This window comes from Nansenia antarctica (assembly GCF_963989245.1).
Source record: "Nansenia antarctica genome assembly, chromosome: 4".
In the NCBI taxonomy this organism is placed as follows: Eukaryota; Metazoa; Chordata; class Actinopteri; order Argentiniformes; family Microstomatidae; genus Nansenia; species Nansenia antarctica.
Window position 1 is genome coordinate 62,083,827 of NC_137689.1, and position 14,264 is coordinate 62,098,090.

Below are 14,264 nucleotides of genomic sequence, written 5' to 3' on the forward strand. Positions count from 1 at the left end.
CGGGCTACACAGGGAACCGATGTCAAGTCACTGTGCCTGTGCGAGTCATGAACCCCAAACGTATGTGCATTCATCTGAACCCCGAGCCCACGCGTCTTCTCTGGTGTTTCATCCTCCTCTTCTCCCCATGTTCCAATCATTGTCTCTCTCTCCCCGTGCCAAACACACTAGCCTTCCGTCCCCATGATTCATTGTGGACAGGTGCGTGAGTGTGTGTGGTAGAGAGAGGCCTTCCAAATTACAAATGGGCGGGCACACACACACACAAATTGATCAGACCGAGGTCGATCTTCCCTGCATGGTGTCACAGACGTTCTAATTCTAATCTGTTTGATCTCCGTTCTGAATGCATGAACATTCTAAAGTGTTGGGACAATGATTGGGACTTGTTCTTCTGGTCGTATGTTTTCACAAACATGAACATGACATCATATTTGTGAGACATACTGGACCTCTGGGGGGTTGCTCTGACAACACCAGGGATACGCATAGGTCTCGGAGAAACTCTGGTGTAATCTCACTACTCTCTCTCTCTTGTCTCTCTATCTCTCTCTATCTCTCTCTCTCTCTCTCTCTCTTTTCTCTTCTCTCTTCTGTCTGTGACTCTTTTGTTTCCCTCTCAGGTGCCCCAATGAATTTACTGGTGATCGCTGCCAAAACTACGTAATGGCCAGCTTTTACAGTACGTCTATTTCCTCTTCCTGTCTGTGCTTGGATTGGAGCATGCTCAATCAACGCTACTTCCTGTTGCTTCGTTCTCCTCTCAGAGTCTAGTCAGATGAGGGCTTTTGTTTTGTTTATGTTTTGGTTTATGTTTTTGTTTGTTTTTTTAAACTATGTTGTTGTTTGTGTCCCATACCTACTCCTCCTCGCATGTCAAGGGTTTTTGCCTTGTTTTGTTGAGTTGAATGTTAAGCAGTTTGAAGCAGTGGTAGAATACTCATGGAGACAGCAGGTGTGTTAAGGTAGTATCGCAGGTTCATGTAGAAATGTTGATATCGTCCATCAAAGTCTATAGCCTACTGTGTACGCAACACTTCAGATAGGAGGTTGTGGACAGTCTAGTCTGCAACACAAGGGGCCAGTGTCCTGGACACAGATTAAGTCCTGGACTAAATCACTCTTTTCAATGGAGACTAGGTTCATTCTAGAGCCCTAAACGCTCAGTAGGGATACTCCCAGGTTCTGACTGGGGAGATGGAGAAAGAAGCAGCTAAAGCTGTGGGTTTATCTTTAACACCAGTGTATTTGTCCTGAAGGTCAATAACAGTTGTGCTCCGTGAGGTCAGGTCATCCAGGATTATAGAGAGACAGTAAAAAGATGAACAGACCTTGTTAAACCACCTCTCCTTTGAAGTCAGAGAGAAACCCAGAGAGAGAGATCAATCACTGCCGCCCAGGCCTGGGCCCCACTCAGTGCACTTTACCACCATGACTCACACACACACACACACACACACACACACACCCCTCTGTAGACCCACACACACATACACGCACACAATCTCAGTCCACTCACCTGACAACAACAGCCAAACAACCACACTGGAGTGGAACAGAGGGAAGGAGAGGCCACGGCCATTGTGACATAATTACAGCGTGGAGGAAAGAGGAAACATTTGTCAGTGTTTCGGGAGGCTCATTACAGGAGCTCTGTAGTCGGTCCTTACTATCAGCCCCTCTCATCTACTCTCTCTCCAAGTCTTCACTCCTTTTATCGGGCCAGAGACGTCCCATGTCCCTGAACCAGACTCACGGAGCTGCAGAGATGGCACCCTGCCAGCCACGCCACGCTACAGCAGATACTGATACTGCAGCGTAGGGGGGGGGCGTGGTGGGTGTAGTTATTAATACTCTAATGTCTCTCTCTCCTGTTGGTAGCACAGCCGGGGATTGTTGAGGGTTGGCGGAGGGAGGGAGGGAGGGAGGGAGGTTAGGTTGCGGAGGTCGGCGTAGGGGACAGGCGCTCAGACAGCAGCCTCAGCAGAACAGGCGCAGCGCTACAGAGAGCTGAGAGGGACTTTATTTACCCCCCCAGCTGACAACAACAACAACAAGGGCTACTGGAGGTCAGGGTCCCATCAAGGGCAGCACACGCATGTTAGGGTTGAGATCCTCTTAGTTTGATACATGAAATAGGGAGAAGAGACACAGTTACTTATAGACGTGTGTATTTACAGCCGCAGTGACCCCACTCTGAACTGCTAGGGACACGTTGTCAAAATGGAGGGATACATTTTGCGCCCTGAATTGGAAGTTAGGCCCTGAATCCCAAATGAACCCTTAGGCACTGGTGGAGATCTGAAAGCGTTAGGATAGGAGTGTGTGTGAGGAATGTGTTGCCTACCGGTCCAATCCTCTCAGATCTACAGCGCCCCCTAGAGGTCAAGTGCCAAGGATTCATTGGGGAGTCATGTTTATTTTCGAGAGTAGAGTTCCCATGCCTCTTATCAAACATCTCCTTTATGGCCCAGCTGAGTGCTGTTTCTCCTCCCAGCCCTTTGATACCTGCCAGTGTGACAGCTTTATATGACCCTGGAATGAAGGGAAAGTTGCTGACGCTGCGAAACTCAGCGGCCACACCTTGTGATCGCCGTTCAACCAAGGAATTTGGTATTGGTCAACAACCTGATCAGTGACTGAACCTGGCCTAGAAAACAGAGATTAGAATTGAAGCTTGCAGTGCAATGCTGACTAGAGACAAATCTGTAGGTTACCATTACCACACAGTACCGTAGCCTACACATCAATTACAGGACCAATTACAGGACTGAAATAGGACAAGCAACCTCTGACTCAATGTAATCACATGTTTGACCAGGCTAGAAGAGGGTACTAGCAGAGGTTCTGCTCAGAGCAGTTTCCCCAGGGCCAGTTCTATTACAGGGCTGTGGACGGTGCCAACAGACTCACTGACAGGTCCGGCCAATTTGTTACTTAGTGGGACAGAACCGACAGAGCAAACATGACAGGACAGGACATCCCTCACATTCACACACACCACCACGGTGTTGATGGTTGTCGTAGTATTTATTATGAAGAACAGGACATGTCAGTATGAATCAGAGGACATCCAGTGGATGGCAGTAACCTGCGGTGCTATTGGAGGAGATTTGTAAATATCAACAGATTAAGAAGTTAATCTTTCCCTTGTCGTTACAGTATTAGAACTTGCCAAAGGCACAGCAACATCAGTCAGGGGTTCTACTTCTATCCCTTCTGGCACATACAGCGCTAACTAATTTGGTGCAGAGGCTGAATAAAGTTGCCTAATTGTCAACATCCTAGAGTGCTAAGGGTGACTTTATTCACCAAAGATGCATATCATTTAGCAGCCAATAAAACACTCTAGGTGGTGAGTGTTCCAGAATTCTTTGGCAGTTAGTGAATTAAGTTCTTAATGTTAGTCACAAGAATATGACATGCTATATCTACAGTATTTTAAATATTTTCTTTCTCTTTCTTTTGCTTTTACTCTCTAAACATATTTAACAGGCATGGCTGTTGATCCGAGTTATGAGAAATGAGACTTTGGTATGACAGAAACATTGCCTTTGTAGATGGTCTGCATTAGTGACTGTGTGTTTGTGAATGGAAACCTGCATGATTCTCACAGCATGCTTCCTGGGAAGGTGTAGAAGACTTAACGTAGTGAGTACTAGTGAGTACAGTACCCAGTGCCCTAATCCTTCCTAATGTTGACTATGTAGTGTGGTCTGTCATGATATGACAGTTTAGAATGCAAGCTCAGTGATGTTAGCATGCGCATGCCACTGCATTGAGAACGTCCCGCGCAGTAGTTCCTCGCGGATGGATACTTCTTTAATGCATTTATAACAAACTCATGCATTCGGTTTAGGTCATGTGATCACTGCCATGGTTGTGGTAAAGTCATCCTAGTTTTAGTAAGTGACTTGTTAGACCCCAATAGAGATGAAATGATTGAAAATGTTACATTCTGTTCACACAAGCTGTTTCATCTATAAGATTGTAGTCATACTAAAATGTTTCCTGTAGAATTGTCCTATACTACTTGTCGAAATAGTCGTTAAGATATGCGTAAGCACCACTGTGTTTTTCCACATTCCATGTTCTAGCCTTTTAGAATCTCTTAGCAGCCATTTTGTGAGAAACTGTAGCTGTGAATTTAACACCTCATGTGAAAAATACTGTTTTCTTTCTTTTTGCCACCTTTCTGCACTGTCAGAACATCTTGGGATTGAATTTATGGGTATGGATCGTTCTCTCCTCCTAGTTTGCAGTTGTAGGACTAGATGCTTGAGCCCCGCCCCCTAAACCTTGTCTCCAGCAAGTTCCCCCCTGCTAACAAAGGGATCATACAGCTATAACTCTTAGAAACACATTTGTTACACAATAATAACATATGAATAACATCTTTATGACAGTCATAACACACAAATAAATCACACTATGCACATGTTAAGTTCATTCTGTTCATTTTATTGCACACACCTTAATTTATTCATGTTTTGCAGACCACATGTACAGTCCCAAACACAGATCCAAGATCAGGTCCTGATATTAGAGTAATAAACCACATCAAATGTAGACAAAAATCAGAGTTACTGTCTTTTGTATCTCATCCGCACATTCAATAGACATTAGAGTCTAGTATAGTGTGGTTATGCTGTATGTTCACATCCCTTCAGTTTCTTGCTTTGCCTCTACCTCTACCTGTGCATCTCCCTCCTCCCTCCATCCCTCCCTCCCTCTGTTTCTACCTGTGTTTAGCATGTCCAGACAGATACACTGACAACCCCCCGCCCCTACGCCCCCCCGCCCATCCTCATCTCATCTTGTTCTTCCTGTCTTTCTATAACCTCCTCTACCATGTATTTGTGTGTTTGTATGTGCCTCCTCTTCCTCTTGTGACATCATTTCATCATCCTTCCCTGTCTGTCAGAGTGGTGCCAATGTGTTGTGTATCATATATTTTAAATGATGGATGACGCTAACTCACGCCAACAATTGACAAGTGATTGTTTTCATTTAAAATACGTATTGTATTGTAGCATTGTTTGTTCACAGGGTACCTGACATTTGGACAAACAGCCCAACTGTTTAAAAACGATACAATCATGCACTTCCCTTTATGCCCTGAACTTGGGCTAACAGTTGATCTTTAAAGGCTATAAGCATAACAGTGGAGGTGGAAATCGGAGGACGGGCTCATTTTATGCATCTGAATGGTTTGATACCATTCCATGCATTACCATGGGCCCCGTCCTCTGATTTCTGCCACCACCGGCCTCCACTGAAGCAGTCTCTAGACTAGACACACAGATAAGCTTACTACTCTTAAACCATTTTTGCATCATTATCATCATCTAAACAACCCTTTAGGTTCTCTAGTGCTATAATTCCAAGCGCTAGGCCCTGTGAACAAACGATGCTGCTCAGTTTGCAATATTAGAACATTAACATTGTTATGTGGGATTGATTTTAACTGTGATGATGAATGCCAATGTCATAAAAAACATGTGTATTAATACAGTAACACGAGGCCTGGTTATGGATGCACTGCAGACAGAATGTATCATTCTGTCATTGTGCATAGTCATGGTTCCTGAGTCCTTGAGCTAACACTAGCCTTACTTTACCCCCCCCCCTCCTCAGCACAGCTGCCCCCTCAGATCTCAGATCAATGCCCTATTAGATTACCCTCCTGTTCTCCATAAAAACCAATAATCTAACTAATACCATCATTATGGTCTGTTTGTCTCTGTCGATGTATATAACCTTTCATCTCAAACACATTGGTGACGCTCTATTCTACAGACTCAGCTCCTATTTACCTGATGTCTGCTTACTGAAATTATTTGTTAATGATCTGTACTTTTGGTGTACTTACTTCATAGAATTATAAATAACTGGTGCCATTATAGTGCTTCCTTTAATAAATCCTCCGAAAATTAAACCAAAAAGACATATTCCAATTTGACCATGTAATATATAATCTATGTTTATTTTAGGTAAATACAGCAGACTGAAAATTAAGCGTAACCAACTGTGTTTGTCTGTGTTGGATGCAGACGTGTGTGTGTGTGTGTGTGTGTGTGTGTGTGTGTGTGTGTGTGCGTGTGTGCGTGTGTGCGTGTGCGTGCCTGCGTGTGCCAGTAGTGTGTAGGTGTGGTTGCATGTGGTGGAGTTTTAAGAATGCGTTGTGCTCTCTTCCAGAAGCAGAGGAGCTCTATCAGAAACGCGTATTAACAATAGCAGGGATCTGCATTGCCCTCCTTGTGGTTGGAATCATGTGTGTGGTTGCCTACTGCAAAACAAAGTAATTCAAACATCACATTTCTCCCCTAAACCCTCAAATCTATATCTATTCTATCTATCTATAAATCAGTAAACTGTACTTAATGAGATATTTTGAACATTTCTATCCGATTAGAAAAGACTTGAATATTTATTGTCGTCAATCACAACATCAGATGTCAATCTAAGATGAAATCTAATTGGGTACATGATGGTCTGTCTGATTGTTGATTGACTAAAATGACAGGTCAGCCAATGAAGGGTGTTGTCTGTGTATAATAAACAGGAAGCAAAGGAAAAAGCTCCATGATCGTCTGAGGCAGTCTCTCAGGCAGGAGAGGAATAACATGGCCAGTATGGCTAACGGACCCCACCTTCCCAACCCCCCCCTGGAGAATGTTCAGCTTGTCAATGTGAGTACCTGGAGCACTGCTGTACGTATCCCAGAGGAGGCTGGTGGAGGACAGGCTCATTGTAATGCATGGAATGAGAACAAAGCATATAATTACTATATATATATTACTACATATATTACTTGCACTAACTTTCCAATAGTTTTAACAGCTTTCAGCACAGTTTCCTGAATTTGAGTATGCCACGTCCTAGATTAAAAACAGTCTTCAATTGAGAATGTGTAACTAAATCCATTGACAGCGGGATTTAGTCCAGGCCTAATCTGAGTCCCCATAAAGTGTCATTATTCTGCACAATGAAACCAAGTGTCTCTTGCTGTACTGTGTCATTATTGCTGATTGATTCCCTGTTCTTCTTGTTTCCAGCAATATGTGAATAAAAGTGCAATGCCTGCTCAGCATGTTCTAGAGAAGGAAACAGAGACCTCCTTCTCCACGAGCCAGTACACATCATCAACGCACGCATCCACCACCGCCACCCACACCTCCAGCCAAAGGTAATCTATCCCAGGTCCTATCTGACGCAGCTTTTCACAATCCAGCCAAAGGTAGTCAATCACAGAGCGTACAGTAAATGACACAGTGCTTTCACCTCCAGCCAAGGGTAGTCAACCATAGATCCTTGATGAAAGAAAGCGCTTTCTCCTCCAGTCAAAAGTAGCCAATTCTAGAGCTGAAATGAGAGCTTTGCTTTTTCACTTCCAGCCAAAAGTAATCAATCACAGCTAGTGTATGGTTGAGAGCTCTAGCCAAAGGTAGTCAATACTGCACTGTAGATGATACTCTGCTTAGCTGATACTGATAAAGCGTTTTATCCACTTTTGGAAAGTCTACGACAGGGGAGGCTAGTGGAGGTAGAAATCAGAAGACAGGGGGGCGCTTAGGTGGCGTAGCGGGATAAGCGTTGACCATGTAACCGCAGGGTCCCCGGTTCGATTCCGGCCGGGGACATATCCTGCATGTCATCCCTCCTTTCTCTCACCCATCCTTCCTGTCTAAATCTCTACTATATCTGTCAATACAAAAATAAAAATATGAGTAGGACCCCACTCAGAAAAAAATTAAATAACTTAGAAATCAGAAGACAGTCTCATTGTAATGAATGGAATGAAATAAAGAATGAGGTATCAGTGTTTGATACCATTCCTAATTCCATTACAATGAGCCCATCCTCCAATTTCTACCTCCACTAGACCCAGTCCACCACTTTTAGACAGGGCTGAGCCGCGGCTGGGCTTGAGGTGATGCTGGAGCGCATGTCTCTAAAAGAAAGCACTGTTATATAACGTCTTCTGTTCTGTTCCAGCATGTTAGATCTGTCAAGACACATTAGCACTTGCTGCTCTGTAATGGTTTAATCCTGCGGTCTCACTTCTCCTCCAATCTACATTTCTCTTCCTCTGTCTCTCTCTCTTCTCTCTCCCCCCCTTCCTCTCTCTCAACCCTCCATCTATAAGGCGGTTTAGAGGAGTGAATCCTGTCTCAGTCAGTCTACAGAAATGAATTAAGTAATTATCACTTGTCTGTCTAGAGAGGTGCTGAACAGTCTTGGCCCATTGAGTAACGACCCTGTCCCCCTCCTCTGTCCCGTCAGCTGGAGTAACGGCCGCAGCGACAGCGTCCTCTCCGACGGCGAGAGCCGCCACGCCGCGCCCAGCCAGAGGGGCCGTCTCAACGGAACAGGCTGGGCCTGGGACGTGACTGGCCACCAGAAGCACCACAGAGACACGCCCGACTCCTACAAGGACTCGCCCTACAGCGAGAGGTAGGACACACACACACACACAAAACACATACCGACATACAGACTACACAGATATGCACAAAGACAAACAATTTGTGTCGAATATACACACACACACACACAAACAACCCCATCTAGTCCAGTCTAGTGATGCAATGGAAGTGTCATTACGTGATAAATGACTCTGTCAGCCTGACTTTCCTAAATGACCAGTCTCAGATTTAGGAGTGTCCATTTAAAAAACGTTTACATTTAGAACCATTAGAGGCATTCATCATTCATCTGTTCCACAGAGTCAACACACCATGTCACTTTTATCAATATCACAGCCCAGGATTTATGGCATATGCGTCGCCATGTATCTTTTCTCTTTATAGGAATACATTGGTTTATCAAGCATTAGACAGTCGGTCACCAAGGAGATATTCACAGTGTTGTCCTATATTTAGGCTGCCTCTTGAGCCAAGACATGGACGAGGACGTCACCAGTCATTGTTCTACTGCTTCACAAGTCCCAGCGTGTAGCTAGTCTAGTCTGAGGTTACAGGCTGACAGGCAGGCAGTCTACAGGCAGACAGGCAGTCTACAGGCAGACAGACAGGCAGGCAGTCTGCAGGCAGACAGACAGGCAGTCTACAGGCAGACAGACAGGCAGGCAGTCTACAGGCAGGCAGGCAGTCTACAGGCAGACAGACAGGCAGGCAGTCTACAGGCAGACAGACAGGCAGGCAGTCTACAGGCAGGCAGTCTACAGGCAGTCTACAGGCAGACAGGCAGGCAGGCAGGCAGGCAGGCAGGCAGGCAGGCAGGCAGGCAGGCAGGCAGGCAGGCAGACAGGCAGGCAGACCAGCATGTAGCAGGTGTGAAGGTGTACGTAGCTAGCCTGAATCAGCTGCTGGACAGGTCCACAGGTACCAACAGCAGGTATCACACCTGTCTCTGAGCCTGCAGGTCAGAGTTCACACAGCCTGAGAGAAGTCCCATCTGTGCTCGTCAGTCTAATGACTAGCTGGGGCAGCCAGCCAGAGAAACTGCTCTTTAGCATCTGCAAAAACACAAGCCATGTACAAAGTGAAAGATTCAGATTTGTGTTAATGTTTCTTTTCTAATGTGGCGTGTCATTTGAAGCTTGAGCGATGTGGAGCTCAACACACATCCATCGTTTGAACAAAATGTACGGCTGTTGTTCCAGTCCCACTACAATCTCTGTATGGTTCTAGTCCAACTACAATCTCTGTATGGTTCTAATCCAACTACAATCTCTGTATGGTTCTAATCCCACTACAATCTCTGTATGGTTCTAATCCCACTACAATCTCTGTATGGTTCTAGTACCACTATAATCTCTGTATGTTTCTAGTCCCACTACAATCTCTGTATGATTCTAGTCCTCTAGTCCCATTACAGTATCTGTTCTAGTCCCAGTACAGTCTCTTTATGGTTATAGTCCTCTAGTCCCACTACAATCTCTGTATGGTTATAGTCCTCTAGTCCCAGTACAATCATTCTGTTCTAGTCCCACTACAATCTATTTTATGATAAACTATCGGTATCTCTAGAGACTAGTAGAGCCATAGTTACTAGTGATCCTGGTTAACCGATGTGTGTGTTCTGTGTTGTCGCTGTCAGGTACGTGTCAGCCATGACAACCCCCACCCGTCTGGCTCCTGTCACCCCGGGGTCCCCCCCCTCAGAGACCTCAGCCCCCCTGTCCAGCCTGGCCACCTCCGTCCCCTCTGTGGCCGTCAGCCCCTCGGGTGAGGAAGAGCGCCCCCTGCTGTTTTCCACCCCGCCACGTCCTCGCGACCACAAGCAGGCGCGCCACCAGGATCCGCACAGCAACAGTAAGAGGAACTCGGCCCACTACAACCAGGGCCTAGACGCCCCCTCCCCCTCCCCCCCACCCTCCCCCCTGAGGATAGTGGAGGACGACGACTACGAGACCACGCAGGAGTACGAGCCCGCCCCCGCCACCACCGCTGCCACTAATGTAGAGCAGCCCTCTGCCCCCCCGCAGAACTTCCCTCAGAACCTCATTGCCACCAACACAAACAACAACAACGGCCACGGGGCCAAAAGAACAAAGTCCAACGGCGTTGTAATGGACCACAAAATGGAGTCCAACAGTGACATCATCATCGGTGGCGTCAGTGGTGGGGTCTCAGAGGAGCGGAGCACCTCGGAGAGTGAAGCGGAGGATGAGCGTGTGGGAGAGGACACGCCTTTCCTGACCATGCTGAACCCCCTGGCGGTGGTTGGCATGGAAACAGCGTCGGCGTCGGCCTCTGCGGTGGCGGCGGCGGCAGCAGCGCTCAGGGACAGCAGCAGGACTAACGCAGGGCTCCTCCTCTCTCCGCAGGATGACATCTCCACCAGGCTGTCCAGCGTCATCGCCAACCAAGATCCTATTGCTGTATAAAGTGGAGAAATGAAAAATGAATTATCGCTTAGAAAAATATTGTACTTATGTCAGATAAAAGAAAAGAGTCACTACTGAACCTTTATTTTCTATAAATTAAGTATTTGAGAGGGGAGGTTTATTAAAAATGAATAAAAAACTTTTATTTTAGCGACGTAGTGAATAAAGTCTTTTTTTATAAATAATGATAAATACATTAAAAAAAAAAACATGTGTACAAATGTGTTCATGTCTTGGAAAGAAGTGCCATACACTAGTATGTAGCAGAATGGTTCACAGTATTTCAATGGAGATAAAAAAATATCAAAGGTGCCTTTCGTTTCCGTTTGGTGTGCTTAAGGGAAATACTGCAGCCTGACTCCATCTGGGCCATATATTCATGACTTTCATCCTGCTGTAGTTGACTCCTGTTGACTATTGTTGACTGAAAAAAGCTTTGGCACACCTGAGGTATAGTCTCTTTGCAACAGCTGCGGAGAAAGCAACTTAGAATAGAACAATGGAGAGGAAAACAGACCTAGATGTTAAAATAGATGTTCATTTGCAAGCAGAGACATCCTGCTGTCGTTAACATAACTACTGGACTTAACTAAAACAAAACTAACTGCCCACCAGCACAACATATACAGTAACAACCTACAATGTGATAGCCTCACTGCTGCATCTATACAGTACCACAGTACAGTACCACAGTACTCATGAAGCTGTGTTCTAGTGCATGCTAATTTCACCTCACCTAAAACAGTAATATTGCATTCATGGCAACTATGAAGAGAGGTACATACAAACAACAAGTATTTTATGCTTACCTTTCACAATATATATATACAAATGTGCAGTCGTTGGTGAAAAAAAATCTAAATTTGTTGATTTAGAAATGTTGGTGTCAGTTAAACCTGGAAATAGGTTGTAAATGATGTCACAATGAGATGATACAAATAGAATGAGGTTGTAGTAGAGATTGATTTGGTGTCACTGGAGTATTTGAGAATTCTATTATTTGGTTTCCTATTGTTGAATTAATCCACTGCATCTATCTTTGATTTATGATATCTTGTTCTTCAAGAGTCTGATTTGTAATTATTTTTCAGTTATCTCTTGTCAAGCAATATACCGTTATCAAGATTCTTCCTGTCAATATAGTTGCATCTCATGAATTGCTCATTAAAATGTCGCAGACAACTGTGGAGATACTGAATGAATGATTGAATATATGGCTCACGGGGTTGGTCTTTCAACCAACACAAACAAGGCTTCCTGAGTAATGCATTGTGGGGGAATCAAAAATACAGCACCATGTTGAAATAAGGTAGATAGCCTTTTCATTTGTTCAGCTATGGTTGTTTTGTATGTTAGTCAAGTTCAACATTTTTGTCCTTTCAAAACTCACATACAAAATGTTACATTATCCAAAGTGTTCTTTTGTGTTCATACAGTACATATTTGTTTTCAACTGTCTTTTGTGTTAGTATGTAAAGTTATCTGTGTAATATCATCAAACATTAACCTATTTTATTATATAATATTTATGTTATATCCCAAGGATACGTCAAGCGGTCATGCTACAGTAGACATGAATCACAGGAGACATGGTAAACAAAACAAAAAACAAAACAAAAAAGAAAGAAAGGAATTAACTCATGGCTTGCCGTAGACTGTCACCAATCATTTGTCACAAGAATAAATAACAATACACATTTTCTTAACCATAAAATCACTTTTGGGGGGCTTCATAACCAAACTGTTGAGATTCAGTGTTTTTCAGAATGGTAACTTCCTCATAACAATCAATCTTCAATCTTACTACAATCTGCTTGTTGCTAGAGATGGCATGACTCTATGGTATGTAGTCCTATTTTTGCCCCTTACGTTTTACAGTTGTAATAATGATGGCCCGTTGAAAATTGATCAACAGACTTTTTTTTGTATTTATATTTATTTATTTATTTATTGTTTATTTATTGTTTTGGGCCTTATGTTATCTTTTAATTACAGATTCTATATTTTAATCAGTGTTTTATATATTTGGTTGGTATATATATTTGAAAAGATTTAGAACTTTTATCTTTTGTATGCATTGTGTTTTCTCTGTCCCTTTATGCCTTGTCTTCAATATGGGGTCCAACTTCTCTTCGCCTCTACGCATTGGTAACCGCTCTGTTATTCAACAATATAAATAAATTCAAATCAGAAAATGATGCACAAGTACTTTGAGTGTGCTTACACTGTGATGATTATGGTATGGTCATGAATCTAAAATAAGGCACATCTCAAATGACACCCTATCTACATTATAGTGCGCCATTTAGTATATAGTATGTGACCCTTAATGTTAATTTATGCTTTGTCGACCGATACTGCCGACAACTGCTGATCGACAATAAATTATGTCTAGTCAACACTTTTGTCATCAAGGGATGTGGCGCATCTCCTCAACTATCTGATGTCGCTGACGTTGTCACAGATACTTTATGACAAGGTGGTGTCATTTCTTTTTTGACTAGCGACGATGTCGATCGACACATATTGAAAATTGATAATGTCATTTGGGATGTAGCCAGTTATCTTGTGTGGATGGATCTCAGATTGAGATGGGGTGAATTCAGGTATTCTGGGACATTGGGTGATGTGGGACACCTAAACTCCAGTGTGTTTATTTCCTGTTCTAACAAAATCTGCTTTAAAATTTCAGTCATATGACATCCATGCTAAACCTATAGTAAAAGCCCTGTTGACTAGATTTAGTTAGAACAGGAAATAAACACACTGGAGTTTAGGTGTCCTACATTACCCAATGTCCCAGATTACCCATTAAAACCCTACCCCATTGCTTCTAATCCAAGGTGTTTTTAATTTTTGTTAATACACCATAAAAACCTTGACTACTTTGGTTTTTGATTAAAATGTTAAACCGATGTTTTGCACTGAGTTTCACCCCAAAAAGTCAAAAGAAACTCTAGAGCCAGTTCCCCTGAGATGAGTCCTGATTCCAGACTGAACATAATGGAGATATTCTACTGACAGTGTGGTTTAGTCTTTGTCCAGGACACTGCACCTATTACCTGATATCTCTTTGGAATCACCTCTCCTAACCTCTCCATATTTCAGTTCCAGCTCCCTGACATAGTTTCACATTGTTTCAAAAACAGTTACCAGGTCACTCTGTTGGTTTCAGTCTACATGTGCGGGCATGTCTTACCCTCCCATCCCTCTCCCCCGCCCCGCCCTGCCCACCAACCTCCCAACCCTCATCCCCTGTCCCGTACCCTGCGTAGGTTGTCAGGCCACATTACTCTCATACTTCCCTGTTGATGTAATCCACTGATACCTGGCTCTGTGTGTGTGTTCCATTTGTTACAAACTAGTGCCGTTTAGGGGGTTTGTTATTTGGCCGTCTAAACACTAGTCT

At 43.9% G+C, this 14,264-nt stretch overlaps 1 protein-coding gene across 1 annotated transcript in view; it reads left to right on the top strand.

Moving 5' to 3' along the window:
- nrg1 (neuregulin 1) overlaps positions 1-10,855 on the top strand; it is a gene marked incomplete at both ends in the record, with an annotated part of 117,889 nt that extends 107,034 nt beyond the window's left edge. Inside the window, 7 exons of the mRNA XM_080529572.1 lie at positions 624-682; positions 4,208-4,231; positions 6,199-6,301; positions 6,566-6,692; positions 7,059-7,189; positions 8,287-8,457; positions 10,066-10,855. Coding sequence (XP_080385698.1) covers positions 624-682; positions 4,208-4,231; positions 6,199-6,301; positions 6,566-6,692; positions 7,059-7,189; positions 8,287-8,457; positions 10,066-10,855 — 1,405 coding nt within the window. The remainder of the gene's footprint in view (positions 1-623; positions 683-4,207; positions 4,232-6,198; positions 6,302-6,565; positions 6,693-7,058; positions 7,190-8,286; positions 8,458-10,065) is intronic.
- Between the last annotated feature and the right edge of the window lie 3,409 nt (positions 10,856-14,264).